The sequence below is a fragment of the Protopterus annectens genome, chromosome 2.part0 (assembly GCF_019279795.1).
Source record: "Protopterus annectens isolate FY-2018-M chromosome 2.part0, PAN1.0, whole genome shotgun sequence".
NCBI lineage: Eukaryota > Metazoa > Chordata > Ceratodontiformes > Protopteridae > Protopterus > Protopterus annectens.
In genome coordinates this window covers 123,670,687-123,687,279 of record NC_056728.1, presented here as the reverse complement: position 1 = coordinate 123,687,279, position 16,593 = coordinate 123,670,687, and the positions used below count along the sequence as shown (strand labels likewise).

The 16,593-nt window shown below is 44.5% G+C and overlaps 1 protein-coding gene across 1 annotated transcript in view; it reads right to left on the bottom strand.

Moving 5' to 3' along the window:
* Positions 1-16,593, bottom strand: part of LOC122792709 (cubilin-like) — a 3,134,001-nt gene that overhangs the window by 866,375 nt on the left and 2,251,033 nt on the right. The window contains exons 47-48 of the mRNA XM_044060295.1: positions 15,228-15,368; positions 14,931-15,112 (exon numbers count right to left, since the gene is read on the bottom strand). Coding sequence (XP_043916230.1) covers positions 14,931-15,112; positions 15,228-15,368 — 323 coding nt within the window. The remainder of the gene's footprint in view (positions 1-14,930; positions 15,113-15,227; positions 15,369-16,593) is intronic.

Here is a 16,593-nt window from a genome sequence, read left to right as displayed (position 1 = left end):
AGCTTGCAATTCAGACACTCGTCTTGCAGATGTGACAGCCACCAGAAAAAATCTTCCAAGATAAAAATTTCAAATCTACTTTGGCTGAAGGCTCAAAGGGAGGAAGAACCAGGGCCTGAAATATCATAGTTAAATCCCAAGGAAGTGTTGGATCTTTGACAAGAAGGAGAAAAAAGAAAACCCCTCTAAGAAAAGCCTTGCAGAATCTAGATGAGGCTAAAGAAGTTGTGTTTTCTCCTAAATTAAAATTCAAAATGGCCACCAACAGCACTTTAACAGTGGAATGACTGGCCCCCTCATGGAAAATATGAGCTAGAGATTCTGGGGTTGGTGGAACAGTGGAGGTAAAGGGATCTAAATTCTGCTGTTTAGCACAAATAGAAAACCTCTTTCATTTGCTCTTGTAAATTTGTCTTGTGGAAGATGTGTGGGAAGAGATCAGAATATTACATACTGGGGATGAAAGCCTGGCAGTCCTAGCCATCATTGGAACTGGAGAAACCATGCAGTTAGTTTCAAACCTGGATGACTGGGGTGAATTTGCCCTGATGGCTAGGATAAAAGATCTGGGAGTGGTTCAAGAGTCTGCAGAGGGCAAACTAGGTGAGACCTAAGAAAGGTAAACCAGATCTGCCAAGGCCAAACAGGGGCAATGAGGATCACTTTGTTCTTCAACTGGAGGCTTTCTGTAGAAACTTGAGGATTAAGGCGAGAGGGGGAAAGGTTTAAAGCAATCTGAGAGGCCAAGCATGGACCAGAGCATCCCTAGGTGACTGTCCCTGAAGAGGAATCAAGGCAAAGAACCTGCTGCACTTATTGTTGTGGGGAGATGCGAAGAGGCTGCAGCAAGGTTGACCCTACTTGCAGAATATCATGTTTGCCGCTGACTGGTTCAATTACCACTCAAGAGGCATCAATAGAGCTCTGCTCAGCCTGTGCACTAGAATGCTGTGCTCCCATAGAATGTGCGTTACAATCACAAAACAGTTGGTAGAAATCTCCCACTGCCACAATTTCATTGCTTCTTAGCACAGGGGGGTAGGATCTGGTTCCCCCTTGCTTGCTGATGTACAAACTACTGACATATTGTCTGTTTGTATTGTGATTGTCCCTGAAGGAAGGAAGCTCTGAAGGGCCTGCAATGCCAGAAGGACCACTCTAATCTCCAAAACACTGATATAGGATCATAGGATCATAGGAAGTTACTAGGCTATTGGCCCTGAGGCCCTTATGAGCCTAGCCAAGAGTTTAGCCCATGTATATAGACAAGTCAGCATCCAAAACTCCATCCAGCATGGACACAGGTGAAATGCCAGGGGTGTATTTTATGTTTCCCATCCAGTTATTCAGGTTTCACTTGAAAAGGGACAATGGGGTACTCTGTTTGATGTGGAGAAGAAGTCTATTCAACAGATATGGGAGTCTCTGGAACACAAATCTGTCCCACCAACAAGTCCTATTGATGTCACAGACTAGGTTGAAGTTGGGCATGCTGGTTACTTGAGTGGAGCTTGACTTACGGATATGCAGTAGAACCTGCAAGGCAGGGTCTGAGATTGGTTTGTATGCCAGGCAGCGGTCACCTCTGAGAAGTCTGTATGAAACTGAGTACAGGGACAAAGCTTTTAGCATGTCTGTGTAGGGTAGATGTTTGAGGCCCTAGATTCTTCTGGTGATAAACCTTTGTGGTCTCTCCAACTGCTGCATGTGTTTTGCGAGGTACATGCCAAAGGGGGCAGTGTACTCAATAATTGGCCGTACTAGGGAAGAATACAGGATTTTATGAAGTCCTTGTCTGTGGATGAGATACCCTTAATTATGAAGTGCACCATATAGAAAGCTTTCCATATAATGGAAGCAACATGGTGGTCAAAAATCAGGTTGCTATCAACCTGGGTGCCCAAATCCCTCATGACTGATTGCATGCTTAGGACATTGTTATTAATGTGATGATGCATTTTTTGGCATTCGGCTTGAGGCCATGTTTCTGGCACTAGTAATTTGTTTGGGTGAGAACCTCTTGGAGAATGTCCACATCACTTGGGGAATTGATAACCATGCCCAGCTTTCAGTCATCTGCAAACTTGGTCTGCCATAGCCCACTGGTTTTGGCCTGCACCTCAGAGAAGTATATCTGGAATAACAGAGGCCCCAAAACCGATCACTGGGGTACGCCCCTCGTTACTGCTTGAGGTGGCTTCCCCTATTTTGATTATTTGGGTTCTATCAGTAAGCCAGTTTGCTACCCATCTGATATCATATGGATTGATACCTAGTTAAGACAGTTTGTCTACTATGCCTGAGTGGGGAATTGTGTCGAAGGTCTTGGCCAGGTCAAGGTAGGTGGTGTACACCATCTTCCTTTCATCCATGGCTTTGGTGACTGTCTCAAAGAAGTCAACCAGATTTAAAAGACATGACCTCCAATTGACAAAGCCAAACTGTGTGTGGTCAAGTGTTTGGAGGTTGACAATGTCCCTGTTAATGAGGTCCATGACCTTGCAGATCAGGGTAGTTAGGCTGATGGGTGTATAATTTCCCAGATTGGTGGATGCTCCAACTTTGTGCAAAGGGATGACAGTGGCTGTCCTCCACTTGGCTGGGGCAAAGCTGGTACTCAGGCTTTGGTTGAATATGCAAGCTGGTCTCCTATGATGTCCAAGTGCCTTGGACTGTCTGACCCAGGAAATTACCCCCGCCCTACCTGGGAGGCATCCATAGTCAAAGTGGCTTTTGGGGTAGGAAGAACAAAGGGGTGTCCTTGTAGGACCTCCGGAGAGTGAAGCCACCAGAAGAGAGAATCTTGCACACTTGAGATAGTTTGACTGGATAGCTGAGAGGTAGATGAAGACGTGACCACTGGGCTACTAAGTCGATTGTAGAATTCTCATGTGCAGGCATGCTGTGAGTAACAGAGTAATGGTGGCTGCCATAGAACCCAGGGCCCTGAGTACTAGTTTGTCTAGAGGAGCTGAGATCGCCAAAATCTGTCTGACATGTAATTTTAGGTTTGCAATCCTGTCTGGAGTAAGGAAAGCCAAGGACTTGGACATGTCCAAACAAGCCCATATGAAGTCAATGCATGGAACTGGCTGAAACTGGGATTTCTCTATGTTGATTGTTATGCCCAAAGTAGGAGCTAGCTGTAACAGGTAGTCCTTGGCTTGGATCAGTAGATGTTTGGTTAGAGCAGTTGGGAGCCAGTCATCCAGGTATGGAAAAACATGGAATCCTTGCAGTCTAAGAAGAGCTGTGACTACCGCCATGCATTTGGTGAACACCCTGATGGCTATGGTGAGACCCAAAGGAAGTGCTCTGAACTGACAATAAGCATGTACCTTCTGGAATGTCTGTCCATCTTGATGTCATAGTACACATCCTTCAGGCTCACTGAGCACATCCAGTGTCCATTTTCAAAAGAGATAGAATGGACTGGATTGTGACCATCCTGAACTTTGTACTTTTTACCAAATTGTTCAGGGATGTCAGATCCAAAAGGGGCCTAAGGTCCCGTGTCATTTTTAGTACTAAAAAAAACCTTGAGTAAAGGCCTGATATGCACTGATCTGGCACGACCTTCTGGATGACTCTTTTCTGTAGCAGCTTTGAGATCTCCAATTCAGCTGCCTTTCTCTGATTGGGTGGAACATCCAGGCAAGATGTCCTTGGTTTGGGGGATTTTGAAAAGGAAAGTACGTATCCTCTGGATACAATCCTTTGCACCTATCAATCATTTGTGATGGCTAGCCTGGATTCTGAGTGCAAGGATAAGCACCCTATGACTGTCTCCACAGAAGGACAGTTGGGCAACCACTCAGGAATGATGAAAGGGTCTGTCCAAAAAGGAATCTTAAGACCCCTTATGTCGTGGACCTCCTCTGCTGAGTGTACGGCGTCTACCATTGTAACAGTTTCCCCCTCTGCCTCTGAGGGACTATTCTCCCTGTGACTCCTGAAAAGGGCTCTGAGAATTTTTGAACCACAACCCCCCCCCCCCCAATGATTCCTGGAGAAGGAACTCCACGGAGTGGAAAAATGGGACCCGAGTCTTTCCGTCTTTCTTGCTGCAGGAGTGTGTGCCTCTAACAGTGGGCCTAAATAAAGACAAGCCGTTATAATGGGCACTGATAAAGGAAGTTTTAAAGGGTTCCACAAAATCAAACAGCAGTATCCAAGCATGATGACTAATAGCAATGCCCGAACCGGCGGCTCTAGTGCTACCCTCCGCCATACAGGAGAACAACCTCATGGATGCATTCAACACTGATTGTAGAGTGGCCAATATGGAGGAGAAGGATTTCCTGTCCTCATAAGACATGGACGTTTTGGCCAAGCTAGAGAGTTCTTTGATTAAATTCCTTTGTATCCTGGTAAAATGGGAAAGGTAGTTTAAGGCTCATAGTGTAAAGGTAAACAAGGCATAAACTCTCTTGCTAAATCTGTCCATTGCCCTAGACTCCTTATTAGAGGGATGGACTGAGGACTTTAATGGGCTAGCTCCTTCTTAGTAGCTGCTACAACAACCATGGCATCTACCAAAATACCCTTGGTCCAATAGGATTGATTGGGGGGAGCACAGAGGATTTTTTCCGCACACTTAGGTATCTATTCTACCCTGTCTTCCTTTCAAGCCATAATGGACACCAGATCAATAAGAGCATGGGACACCAAAGATGCAGACTGGCCAGACCCAAAAGCCTCCAAGAACACTGATTCCTCCGGGGTCAGGTTTTGGGAAGACCTTCCATCTCTAAGGCTCAGGATTTCCAAAATGTCTCCAAAAGAGACATCCTCAGGTGGAAATCTATGGGAACCATCCCCCTCCTTAAAATCGGTGTCTTCATAGGTTCATAGATAGGTACTAGGCTATTTGCCCTAGGGCCTATACAAGCCTAGCCAAAAAGGTATCCTGGCTTTTGCCACCCAAGAAAATTACAAGCCTAGCCAAAAAGGTACCCTGGCTTTTGCCACCCAAGAAAATTATTTTACTGTGCCCCTGTCAAGCAGAACCACAGAAGTGATCCCCAGGGTGAATTTCTTATTACTCATCCAATCATCAAGATTTTTCTTGAAGAGTGCTAATGAGGAGCTCTGTTTGACATAGATAGGTAGTCTGTTCCAGAGTACAGGAAGTCTCTGGGACAGGAATCTATCCCTCCAGCATGTTCTACTTATTGTGGTGGCAATGTTTAGGTCCCTAGAGCGTGTAGCTCAGAGGGATTGGGATTTCTTTAAGTGGAGCATGTCCAACAGCTCTGGGCTTGACACAGCTTTGTATGTTAGGCAGAGATTGCCTCTGAGTAGGCGATATGTGACGGAGTAAAGCTGGAGATTTTGAGTTGGTCTGCGTAGGGCATCTGTTTGAGGCCAGTAATTCTCTTTGTGAGGTATTTCTGCGGCCTTTCCAGTTGTTGTAGATATCTTGTGAGGTACATACCAAAAGGGGCGTTGTACTCTATAATGGGTCTAATGAGTGATGAGTAGAGGGGAACAATGACCTCTTTTTTTCTGGATGAGAAACCTTTTGTGATGAAGTGTGCCATGTAGAAGGATTTCCTGACCACTGTGGCGATGTGATTATCAAAGGAGAGACTACTGTCCACCTGTGTCCCAAGGTCTCTTATCACACTTTCAGTGTTAAGTAGACTACCGCCTATGTGGTAGTTCATGGGTACACAGTTTTTACCAAAGGGAATGGCAATGCACTTTTTGGCATTGAGCTTGAGACCATGGCTTTGACTGATTCCTCTAGGGAATCTAGGTGCCTCCTCTTGCACCTTCTCTTGCTAGGAATCACTTCAGTGGGTGTTTCTGGAGATGTTGGATGAGATCTGGGGTTCCAAATGGAATCACAGGATGGCTTAGTGGTTAAGGTCTTTGCCTCCCATGCACAAGATACAGGGTTTGATCCTGACCTCTGACCAATGCTTGTTTGGAGTTTGCATGTTCTCCCTGTGTCTTCATGGGGTTTCTCCCATGTCCAAAAAACATGCTGAGCATTTCCATCTCAAATTCACCAATGAATGGAGCTGTGGGCAACAGCATAGACTCTACATGGTGCCCTATAGGGGGGGAAATTTTACAGACTAACCACTTTGGGCATCTACTGTGGTGTGCAGTATCCTCAAGATAGAAGAACATGGATCACAGAATGCATGCCATGGCAGGGCTAGCCACTCGATGGTGTAAAATATGGCTCTAGGTAATTTGTTCATGTTGACTAATGTCTCCAAAAAATGGGCATGGGTAGTTACCGGTGATAAGTGGGTTGAGGACCCAGACTACTCTGACCTATGCCAGAGACCCGTGCTAACGGTGGGAGAAGTATATGTGCCCCTACTGGCCAGTCTGTGCCCGCCATAAAGCCCAGCAGCCCTGAGTCAATAAGCTACTGGTTGGCCTGTATCTAGTTGCCCAGCCTGGGTTACCTGGGATAAGAGTGAAAACTGGATGTAAAATCAACCAACCTGCCAAACATGAACTGAGAATTGCTACGTTTAATGTAGGTTCACTGAAAGGATGCAGCTTGGAAGTGGATGACATGATGATATGGAGGAGGCTGAACATGCTATATATCTAGGAGATGAGATGGAAGGGCAGTGCAGCAAAGCCACTTGGCTTGGGATCCAGAGTCTACTACTCAGGTGGAGGGCAGGCTAGAAATGGTGTAGGAGTTGTGGTGTGAGAGAGAGGCTTCCGAAGGCAGTAAGGGATATCGTCAGAATTAATGACAGACTCATGGCAGTCAGACTCCAGTGTAATGATAGGGCAGTATTCATAATTTCAGCCTATGCCCCACAGCAGGGTTGTGATAGTGAGGAAAACAGTGCATTCAGACAGCAGTTGCAGGACCTACTAGACAAAGCAGGACAACATGAATTGGTGTTGATAACGGGTGGCTTGAATGCACATATCGGGACAGACAGAACAGGATATGAGGACTGCCTGGGTCCACATGGGTGGGCAACAGGAATAAAGAAGGAGAAGTCATTCTAGACTTCTGTCTGGCAAATGGCTTGATAGTAGCCAACACATGCTTCAGAAAGAGAGAGTCACAAGATCACATACAAGATTAGTCAACATGCAACTCAGGTAGACTTCCTCTTAGTAAGGAAAAGGCAATGGGGCAGAATCCATGATTGCAGTCTTCCTCAGTGAAACAGTCAGCCCACAGCATAAACCACTAGTTACCACAATCAGCTGCAGGCAGTGGTCAGAGAAGGCTCTAGATCAACAGAAACCAGGCTAAAGACCTGGAAGTTGACTGGAGAGAAAGTACAACAGTTCAAAGAATTACTCAGGGCTCTATCACCCCAAGAAGAGGAGGAAATAGGTGGAGTTAAAGAAGAATTGCAGCGCCTAGAAACAGCATGTGTTAGGACTACAGACAAGATATGTGGCCGAGCCAGGTATGGAAATAAGGTACATGAGGAAAGCTTGTGGTGGAATGCAGATGTCCAGAAAGTCATCAAAAGAAAAAAGAAGTCCAGGAAGAAGTGGGAGACAGAAAAGACTGACCAGGCTAGGAAGGACTACTGGTTGGCCAACAAAGAAGCTAATAAAGAAGTTGCAATAGCAAAGAATAGGCCAACTGAGGCACTGTACCAACTTCTGGTAAGTGACTCAATAAGGGGCACAAATAAACTATATCAGGTTGCAAGGCAAAGGCAGAAAGATGAAGAAGACAGTCAGACACGCTTCATAAGGGATGCCAGCAACAACCTGCTCACCAGGCCAGAGGACATAAAAGGCAGATGGAAGGAGTATTTCCAGCAGCTTCCAAATGAAGAAAGCCCCACAGAAGCTGTACTGGCCCAGAAACAGCCTATGATGAAAGAAGAAGAGGAGCCTACCTCAAAAGAAGTAAGAACAGCACTAAGGAAGATGAAGTCAGGGAAAGCAGCAGGCTCAGATGAGGTCACAGCAGATATGATAAAGATGCTGGGTAAGATAGGGGAGAAATGGCTCCTGAGGATACTAATAGCAATGTGGAGAGAAAGGTGTATCCCAAATGAGTGGAGAATAAGCATACTCGTGCCAGTGTACAAGAACAAAGGGGACATCAATTGTGGGCAGTACAGAGGCATCAAACTCCTATCACACTGCTTGAAAGTTCTGGAGAGGGTGATTGATAAACAGATACGCAGAGTAGTAGAATGTAAGATGGAAGATGAGCAGTTTGGATTCAGATCAGGATGCAGCACAACTGACCTAATGTTTGCATTGAAACAGATACTTGTGAAGAAGCTAGAGATGAGGAGAGAGTTCAACTGGGCATTCCTAAACTTGGAGAAAGCATATGACCAGGTCCCAAGAAAGCTGATCTGGGCAGTAGTGTGGTGGTTTGAAGTCCCAGAAACATTGGTAGAATTAGTGCAGGCTATAAACAAGGACCCAATCACTCAAGTACAGACAGTGTTCGGCCTCACAGAGGGAATCCCAGTGGGTGTGGGTGCACATCAGGGTTCAGCTCTGAGCACACTGCTGTTCACACTGGTGATGGACTGCATTAGCAGACAGGTTGGAGGGGACGGATCAACATGGCTGCTGTATGCAGACAATGTGGCAGTACAGGCAGACTCTGAGCTAAAACTTCAGCAAAGGATAGGAAAATGGAATGCAAATCTGAAGGCACATGGGATGAAACTAAGCACAGATAAGATGGTGGTAATGGCAGCAAATTGGGGAAATCAGAAGAAGCTGAGAATAGAGGTAGAAGGAAAGATAGTGGAACAGGTAAACAGCTTCACGTATCTAGTTGCTGTAGTTGAGGTGAAGGGTAGTCTGAATGAAGAGGTCAAAGTTAGAATTGGAGGGCTGCAGCCAACTGGCATAGAGTATCAGGTGTAGTCTATGACAGACGAATGCCAAAGAAGATGAAAAGTAAGGTGTACAAGACAGTAGTTTGACCAATACTACTGTATGGTACAGAAACCTGGTCAGTAAAGGCAGAACAGTTGAAGAAGCTGGAGGTGATGGAAATGAAGTGCCTGAGAAAGGTGGTAGGATGCACACTGTGGGACAGACAAAGAAATGAGAACATAAGAGCAGAAGCCAAAATAGCTCCAATTGCAGAAAAGATCAAAGAGAACAGATTACAGTGGTTTTGGCACATGTGTAGAAAAGCAGAAGACAATCTGGTGAAGAAGATTTGGGACAGACAGGAAGAACCTAAGAGAAAGTTAAGACGTCCAGCAAAGAGGTGGATGGATTGTGTGAAAGAATATCTGTGACAGTCAGGCATGAGTATTGAAGAAGGCAGGAGTGCGGCACTGAATCAAGAGAGTTGGCTACACGATACCCTGGCCCCATGTAGAAAAATGGGAAAGGGGTCTGATGATGATGATAATCTGGGGTTCCAAAGTTGGAAATGCTTGTAGGCTTTGGTAGCCTGGCTGTCCTGTGGGGAGCAGTGGTGAGGTGTCAGGCATAGTCTTCACTGGGGGATAGCAGTGGATCTGAAATGGTGGGAGCTGAGGAACTCCTGGGCATGGAGAGGACCCTCTCCATTGCCTCGAAAGCAGAATGGGCCGGAGACACTGAAGATCATCTCCCCAGAGCTGAAGCTGCTGAGACAGATGATCCCTGAACAAATCCAGCCCCTCACTCTGAGAGGAAAGCCAGAGCTGAGCAGATGAGTGCCAATGCTCCTAAGGGAGGTGATGGCTCTGAAAATTTCAGAGTTGAGGTCAAACCCTCAGAGCTGATGTCAAAGCTTCAGCTCCGAGAGCCACTCTGTTCTGAAAAAGAAGGAACTGAGTGAGGTAGGGTAGGTGCCAGGGTAGAAGTGAGAACCACTATTGGCTCCAACACCTCAGCTCTCAGGGCATTTGATCTGAGGGCTCAAAAGCAGCAGTCGGATTGGAGAGGGAGCAAAGGGTCTTAAGGGTGACTGTCTCATCACATTTCCGGTAGGGGATGGGGCTGGTAAGACCCCATCTGGATCTGCATCTAAAGAAAATGCCTCATCAAACTGTCCATCTCTGACTCCGAAAGCTGTGGGTAGACCTGACAGATGATGCTCTGGAAGGTGGCATGGACCTGATCCTCGGGAACCTCTCTGTACAAGGTAAACCTGCGGAAGGAGTAGGGAGCTCCAAAGACAAAGGAGGTTGGGGCCAAGGAGAGGAATGTCTGTACTTACTCAGATCAAAAGCTTTGAGATCTGACACCTTGGGAGCCTTGATTGGAGGCTCATCAGAACAGGATGATGCACACTTCCCAGGGGGAACATTTTCTGGGCTTTCTGTCTTCACGGTGCTTCTTAGGAGGGGGTTGATCCCCTGCAGAAGGAAAAAAGAGGAGCCTGCTGACAGTGTCATGGGAAGTAGAAGGCCCTTCAAAATCAGCTTGTTCTTTTTGGCCAATCTCCGTGGATAGAAACTCTCACAGACAGTACAGGAGGCAGGGCTGAGGCAATACATGCTCTCCCTGTGGGCATCATGTAAGGGAATCTTTTGCCAACAGGAAGTGCACTTTTTTAAACGTAATGGTTTCTCGGGCATAACACAAGGAAAGTTGATGGGAAAGAAGAGAAAAGGAAGAAAAGCAGACGTTCCCACCAAGAATGGACCAGCGTATGCTACACACTAAACCATATAGTTTTTTTTTGTTTTGTTTTTTTTTAAAGGTTAGGGTAGAAGAAGAAAAAGAAGGCTAACGTATTAGGGAAAGTACATTTTTCTAGCGTACGGTTAGAAGCCCAAAAAAACTCTACACCAAAGCTTGAGACAACAGACTACAATGCTTCTCCTATGAGCGGCAAACAAAATTTGAAGTAACCAGGGGGAAGTGAGGTATTTTGTGTAGGGGTGGAGCTCGAGCTTTGGAGCCTAAGCTTTTGGAAAGTGGCTGAGTCAGATCCAAGGCCAGATCCGAAACCCACAGGTCAAGGAAAAATGAGAAGACATCAGATCAAGATTATGAGACAGACAAAACCAGTTTATGTTGTGCCACAGTTATCACAGTACTGTGCTAATGTAGAAAAAATAGATTTCACGACACACAAAAACACTCTGTGCTGTTTCATAGTTATCACAGTGCTCACACAAATAAATCAACAGTCATTATTGTAGTATCTGAGCATGTAGAAATTAAAGTTATGTACTCACCATAACTATGCATCTGTGATGTCCATTTTCATTCTACCTCAATGTATGGGTCTTAGATCCAACTGTCTGGTTGAAGTTGGGTTGCAAAGATACACTGTGATCCCCAGGAATGGACATACCTGGACTAAGAAATCCCTGGCCTTCTCCAGGAGATGTTTGGTTGGTAAGGAAAGGGGCTAGTCATCTAAGTAAGGAAACATTCTCAATCTGTGCATTCTGAGATGAGCTGCTACCACTGCCATTAATTTGGTGAATACCATGGAGGCTGTGATGAGACCAAAGTGCAGGGCCTTGTACTGACAATGACTGGCTCCCAGCCAATAGCACAGATATCTTCAAAAGCACCTATTTATTTTGATTTGATAGTACGCATCTTGAAGATCTATAGATCACATCCAGTCATCCTTCCGTAGAAGAGGTAGAATGGACTGAACTGTGACCATCCAGAACCTGGAATTATTCACAAACTGATTTAGATTGCTGAGATCTGGAATAGGTCTCCGGTCCCATGACTTCCTTGCACTAGAAAGAACTTTGAGTAAATTTCAGATCCTGTTTGGTCTGGTGGGACCTTTTGGATGACTTTCTTTTCTAGCAGCTTTTGGATTTCTAATGCTGTTAACTCCCTTTGATTGGGAGGAACATTGGGGAGATGTTTCTTTTGTGAGGGGTTTTGTGAAAAGGGAATGAAATATCTTCTGGATATGATCCTTTGCAACCAAGAATCTTTTGTGATGGCTGGCCAGGCATTTGGCAGCAAGGAAAAGCATCTCCCAACTGCCTCCAGAGAAGAACAGACAGGCAACCTTTCAGGAGAGCTGAAAGGTCCAGTCTGAGAAAGAATCTCAAGACCCCTTGGTTCTGCAGATCCCCTCTACTTCAGGATAGTGCCTTCTGTTATTATTTCCCCCTCTCTCAGAAGAAAATTCCCCACATGAGTCCTGAAAAGGTCCTTGAGATTTTTGGAACCACATCTTCTTACCAACTCACTGATGGGTACATAAAAGACTCCAACAGCAGACAAAGTCTTCCCATGCTTCTTATTGTGGCAAAGTGTGCCGTAAACTGTGGGCCCAAACAGGGAAGATCAATCAAAGGGAGTACTGATGAAAGAGGATTTAAAGGCTCTGCAAAATCACACAGTCTCATCCAGGCATGTCTCCTTATGTCTATGTCTGAAACAGTAGCCTATGAGGAACCTTTGGCAGTGTGAAATATTAACCTCAGCGAAATATAAGATATAGATTGTAGGGTGGCCAGTTGGAGGAGTTGGCCTGTTGAGGGACTAAGTTTTCTCTTCATCTGCCGACATGGACCCTGGGGTACACTTAGACAGTTCCTTGATTAAGTTCCTCTGTAACACAGCAAAATGTGCCAGATAGTTATGCAACCACAAGGCAAAGGTCACAAAAGCATGAATACATTTTCCAAATCTGTCCAATGCCCTAGACTCTCTGTTAGGAGGGTGTACAATGGAACTCTGTTCTGCTACTTCCTTTCTGGTGGCTGCCACCACAAGTATAGCATTTACAATGATTTCCTTACTCCAGTACTGCCTGTCTTTGGGGGCTCCTAAAATCTTGTCCTATTGGCAGGGTTTAGGCTTCATTGTATCCAGTTCCTTCCAAGCCCCACAGGAAACAAGGTCTATAAGGTCATCTGCTGGAGGAGGGGGTAACCCAAGATATAGATAGGCCAGATCTTAAGGCTTCCAGAAACACTGATTCCTATTGGGAAAGTCTTTGGTAGGCCTACACACATTTCTGGTGCACAATCTCTAAAATGTATATGAAGAAGACATCCTCAGGTACAGACTTAGGGGACTCTTCCCCCTCATCGAAATCAGTGTCCTCAGTTAAAGATGGCTGAGGGGAATCTAAGTGACTCCTCTTGCATAATCTCTTCCGATGGACTTTTTTATTTCAGTGTTCTGGAGAGGTATCAGAAGAGATGGGGAGTTCCTGAATAGGAACTGTCTGGAAGCTCTTACAGGCTGGCTGTCCCTGTGAGAAGTATGACAAGACTTAGAGCTCAAATAAGTTGGGGAAATGGGTATAGGATCTGAGGAACTGAGAGCAGAAGATTGCCTGGGATGAGAGAAGACCCTCTCCACTACCTCAAAAGCAGAGTATCCAGGAGAAGTAGAAACCAACCTCACTGGAGCTGAAGTTTTTGGCTCGGACATTTCTCCACCCCTCCTGGATCTCCCCTCCAAGAACGGAACTGAACCCAAGTTGTCTAGTGTCAAGGCCCCAAAGGGAAGCAATGGCTCCAAAAACCTCAGAGTCGAAGTCAATCCCACCCCCTCCCCCAGATCTGGCACTGACTCTCATCCTAATCAGTAGGAATCAGCACCAAAATGGTCAGGACAAAGTTGGATCTGAAAAAGAAAGTGGTATCCTTGGATCCAACATTTCAACCCTCGGCGCTTTCAGATCCAATGCCTCAGAAACAATGATGTGGATTGGAGATGAAGTCACTAGGAGGTGTGAAGGTGGATGAAGGTGCATGTATCCAATGGGAGACAGAGCCAGCAACACCCCTATCTGGATTTGTGCTCTAAGAAATGTCCTCATCATCCTGTCCATATCTGCCTCAGACACACTACGAGAGGACCTGAGTGAGGAAGTTATGGAAGAAGGGTGGGATGACTTCCTAGGAGTCTTCTGTAAAAAGGAAGACCTAAGTCTAGGAGACACAGGTTCAGGAGAGAATCTAGGGCTCTGGATCCAAGGAGACTTAGCCAGAGAAGTTGTTGGATATGAAGATGTTGTATCCAACACTTTTTTGTTATTACAGGGTGGCTCTAAATTCATAGTGCAGGTGACTTTGTAGGGGACTGCTTCCTGTGCTTCTTAGGCTCTGAAGACCTAAGCATTTTTGCAAGGGTTTCAGCCCCAGAAGTAGAAGCAATACAGAAAGAAGAAGAAGAAGGTGGCAAAAAACCTTCAGGACCAGCTTATTCCACTTGTCACTAATTGCCCTTGAGCTAAAACCTGCACAGATCTGACAAGACATCTGCAAATGAGATGGAACTAAACAATATACGTACACCCTATGGACACCAGAATTTGGTATCTTATGCCCACAAGAAGTGGACTTCCTAAAGCCAGTAGACTTGTCAGCCATACCAGCAAGCAAACTCTAGTCAAACTCTAGCCAAACAATAGAAGAACAAAGGAAGAGAGAAGACAGAACTCTACAAGATATTGTATATAAAGAGTTTTTTTTTTTGTAGGAAAAATAAAGATAAAAATAACATACCAGCAATGGCAGAAAGAATGCCTAAAAGGTATAGAAATAAGACCTAGTACCAACAATGGTACAAAAAGTTATCTACATGGTATACAGAACGTAAAGAGGTGTAAAGGGAGGAAGGCTCACAAAACCCAACCCAACAAAGGACTCTAGAGCTCAACAGGGCACAATCTGGACCGAATTGTTAGAGAGGCAAATGAGAGCTGAGGTAATCTGGCAAGTAAGGGGCATTATGGGTAAAGAGAGGAACTTAAGAGTTGGATCCAAGAATCTTAACAGATAGGCCAAGCCAAATCTGAGGGCCAGATACGAGACCCATATGTTGAGGAAGGAATGAAAATGACAACATCAGATCTGCACTTTATATTTGAGTTTTGTGTTTTTGCTGTCGCCTGAATCTAATCTCATGCAGTTATTTAAAATTTGCTTTTCTCATTGATGTCTTATTATTAAAGCATGTACAGAAGTTAATCAATAAACATGTTAAATTATTCTGATGACTCAAAATGACCACAGCTGAATGGTACAACCAGTGCTAAGGATTGGGATCACCATACTTACGGCAAGGTAATCATAGGCACAGCTTGGATGGTGCTCAAGCCTCAAATCATTAATGGTCAATGTAACTCTTCGATCTTCTTGCACTGTAATGCGCCATTCACATCGTCTGCTGTGTGGGTACAAGTTTGGATAATTGGGAGAAGTGAATGTTCCTGTGGCTGCATTGAGGTCGCCACCGCACTCTAAACCAATAGAAAATAAACCTTGTTTAGTCAAGTATGATACTATGTATTTTGTATGGCAAGCATTTCTCTTTACTGAACTCTAAGTATGCACTGGAACTTGTCTGAAACTTACCCTCCACACTGGCATTAAACAGTAAACTGAATCCTGGGGCATTGACTGATGCATCACTGACAAATTTAACGTAAGCAAAACTGTCTGAGGTATCCACTGGATTTGGGGATGTAATTCCACAGTGCTTACCCAGTAGTCGTCCTGCAAAATTCAAATAACTGTCAGTTCCAAACCATGAGATTCCACTTCTTCACATACATATGAAGAAAAATAAATTAAAATAAGCACTTGTCAGTGAATGCTGACTTGCAATTAGCTGCAGTAATATAACAGGAGGAATGGAGAGGCAGAGTAAATTATTATCAGCATGTGGGTAGAAATTATTTTATTTATTGTTTTTTTTTTTTCAAATATCTTTTTTTTATGTTTATTTTTATTCACTGCATATTTATTGAATGGGCTAGTACCATCTGGCCAATGGCTTCTTTTCTTGGGGAGACGTGAGGTGGTATTTATACTAACTAGGGAAGTTTGGCCTGAGCATTGTGGAACATCCTCTACTGTTTTCAATAAATGCCAGGGGATGTTTTACATCCATCTGAGCTACCACCAACTCAGGCAGACAGGTCCTTGGTTTAATCCCTCACCAGAAGGATGGCACACTCAGGAGTACAGAGTACTGCCGCATTGTTCCCTGGCTCAGCTTACTTGAAATGAAAGGGAAGACAATATGCATGAGTCTACTTCAAGAATAAAAAAGGAAACAAACAAATAAAAAAGGAAATAGTAATTTACATTAAAATTAAAATAAATAACATTAAGTACTCCACAGAAACCACACAGAAATTAAATTTAGACTAAAAATTGTACACCTAAGGGACTTCCAAGATGGCTACACACTGAGTAACAGCTTGTTTCCTGCTCTCCCTGTGTGAAAACAGAAACTCAGCAGAGATGTCCAGTAGACTTGTGTTTATAGGTAAATTTAGTAACTGGCTAGTAAGTGCACTGCCTAGATGCCGGAAATAAAGAAATACAAAAGACCTAGAAAAAAAAAAAATCAGCTAGAAAATCTGAGGAAGAAACACTGACTGAGGAGAGTTCTGCAGCTGTTCAACAAAAACCAATGCAACCTTTAGACATGACCTCCAGTAACCTACAGAAGGATATAAGACAACTGCATACAGACCTGGTTAAAATAAACAAAACACTGATGGAGTACACTAACAATAAAAGGCTGGATAAAATGGAAGAAGCTTTAAACAGATATTCGGATGAGATGATAAAGCTGCAGAAATCAGAGTTCAAAATGAAGAAAATGCTGGCTGAATAAGAGACTATTCAAGAAGAAATTATAGAATAAGAGGAATGAACTTGTAGGGAAAACCTGAGATTTTCAACTATACCAGAGAAGCTGGAAGAAACA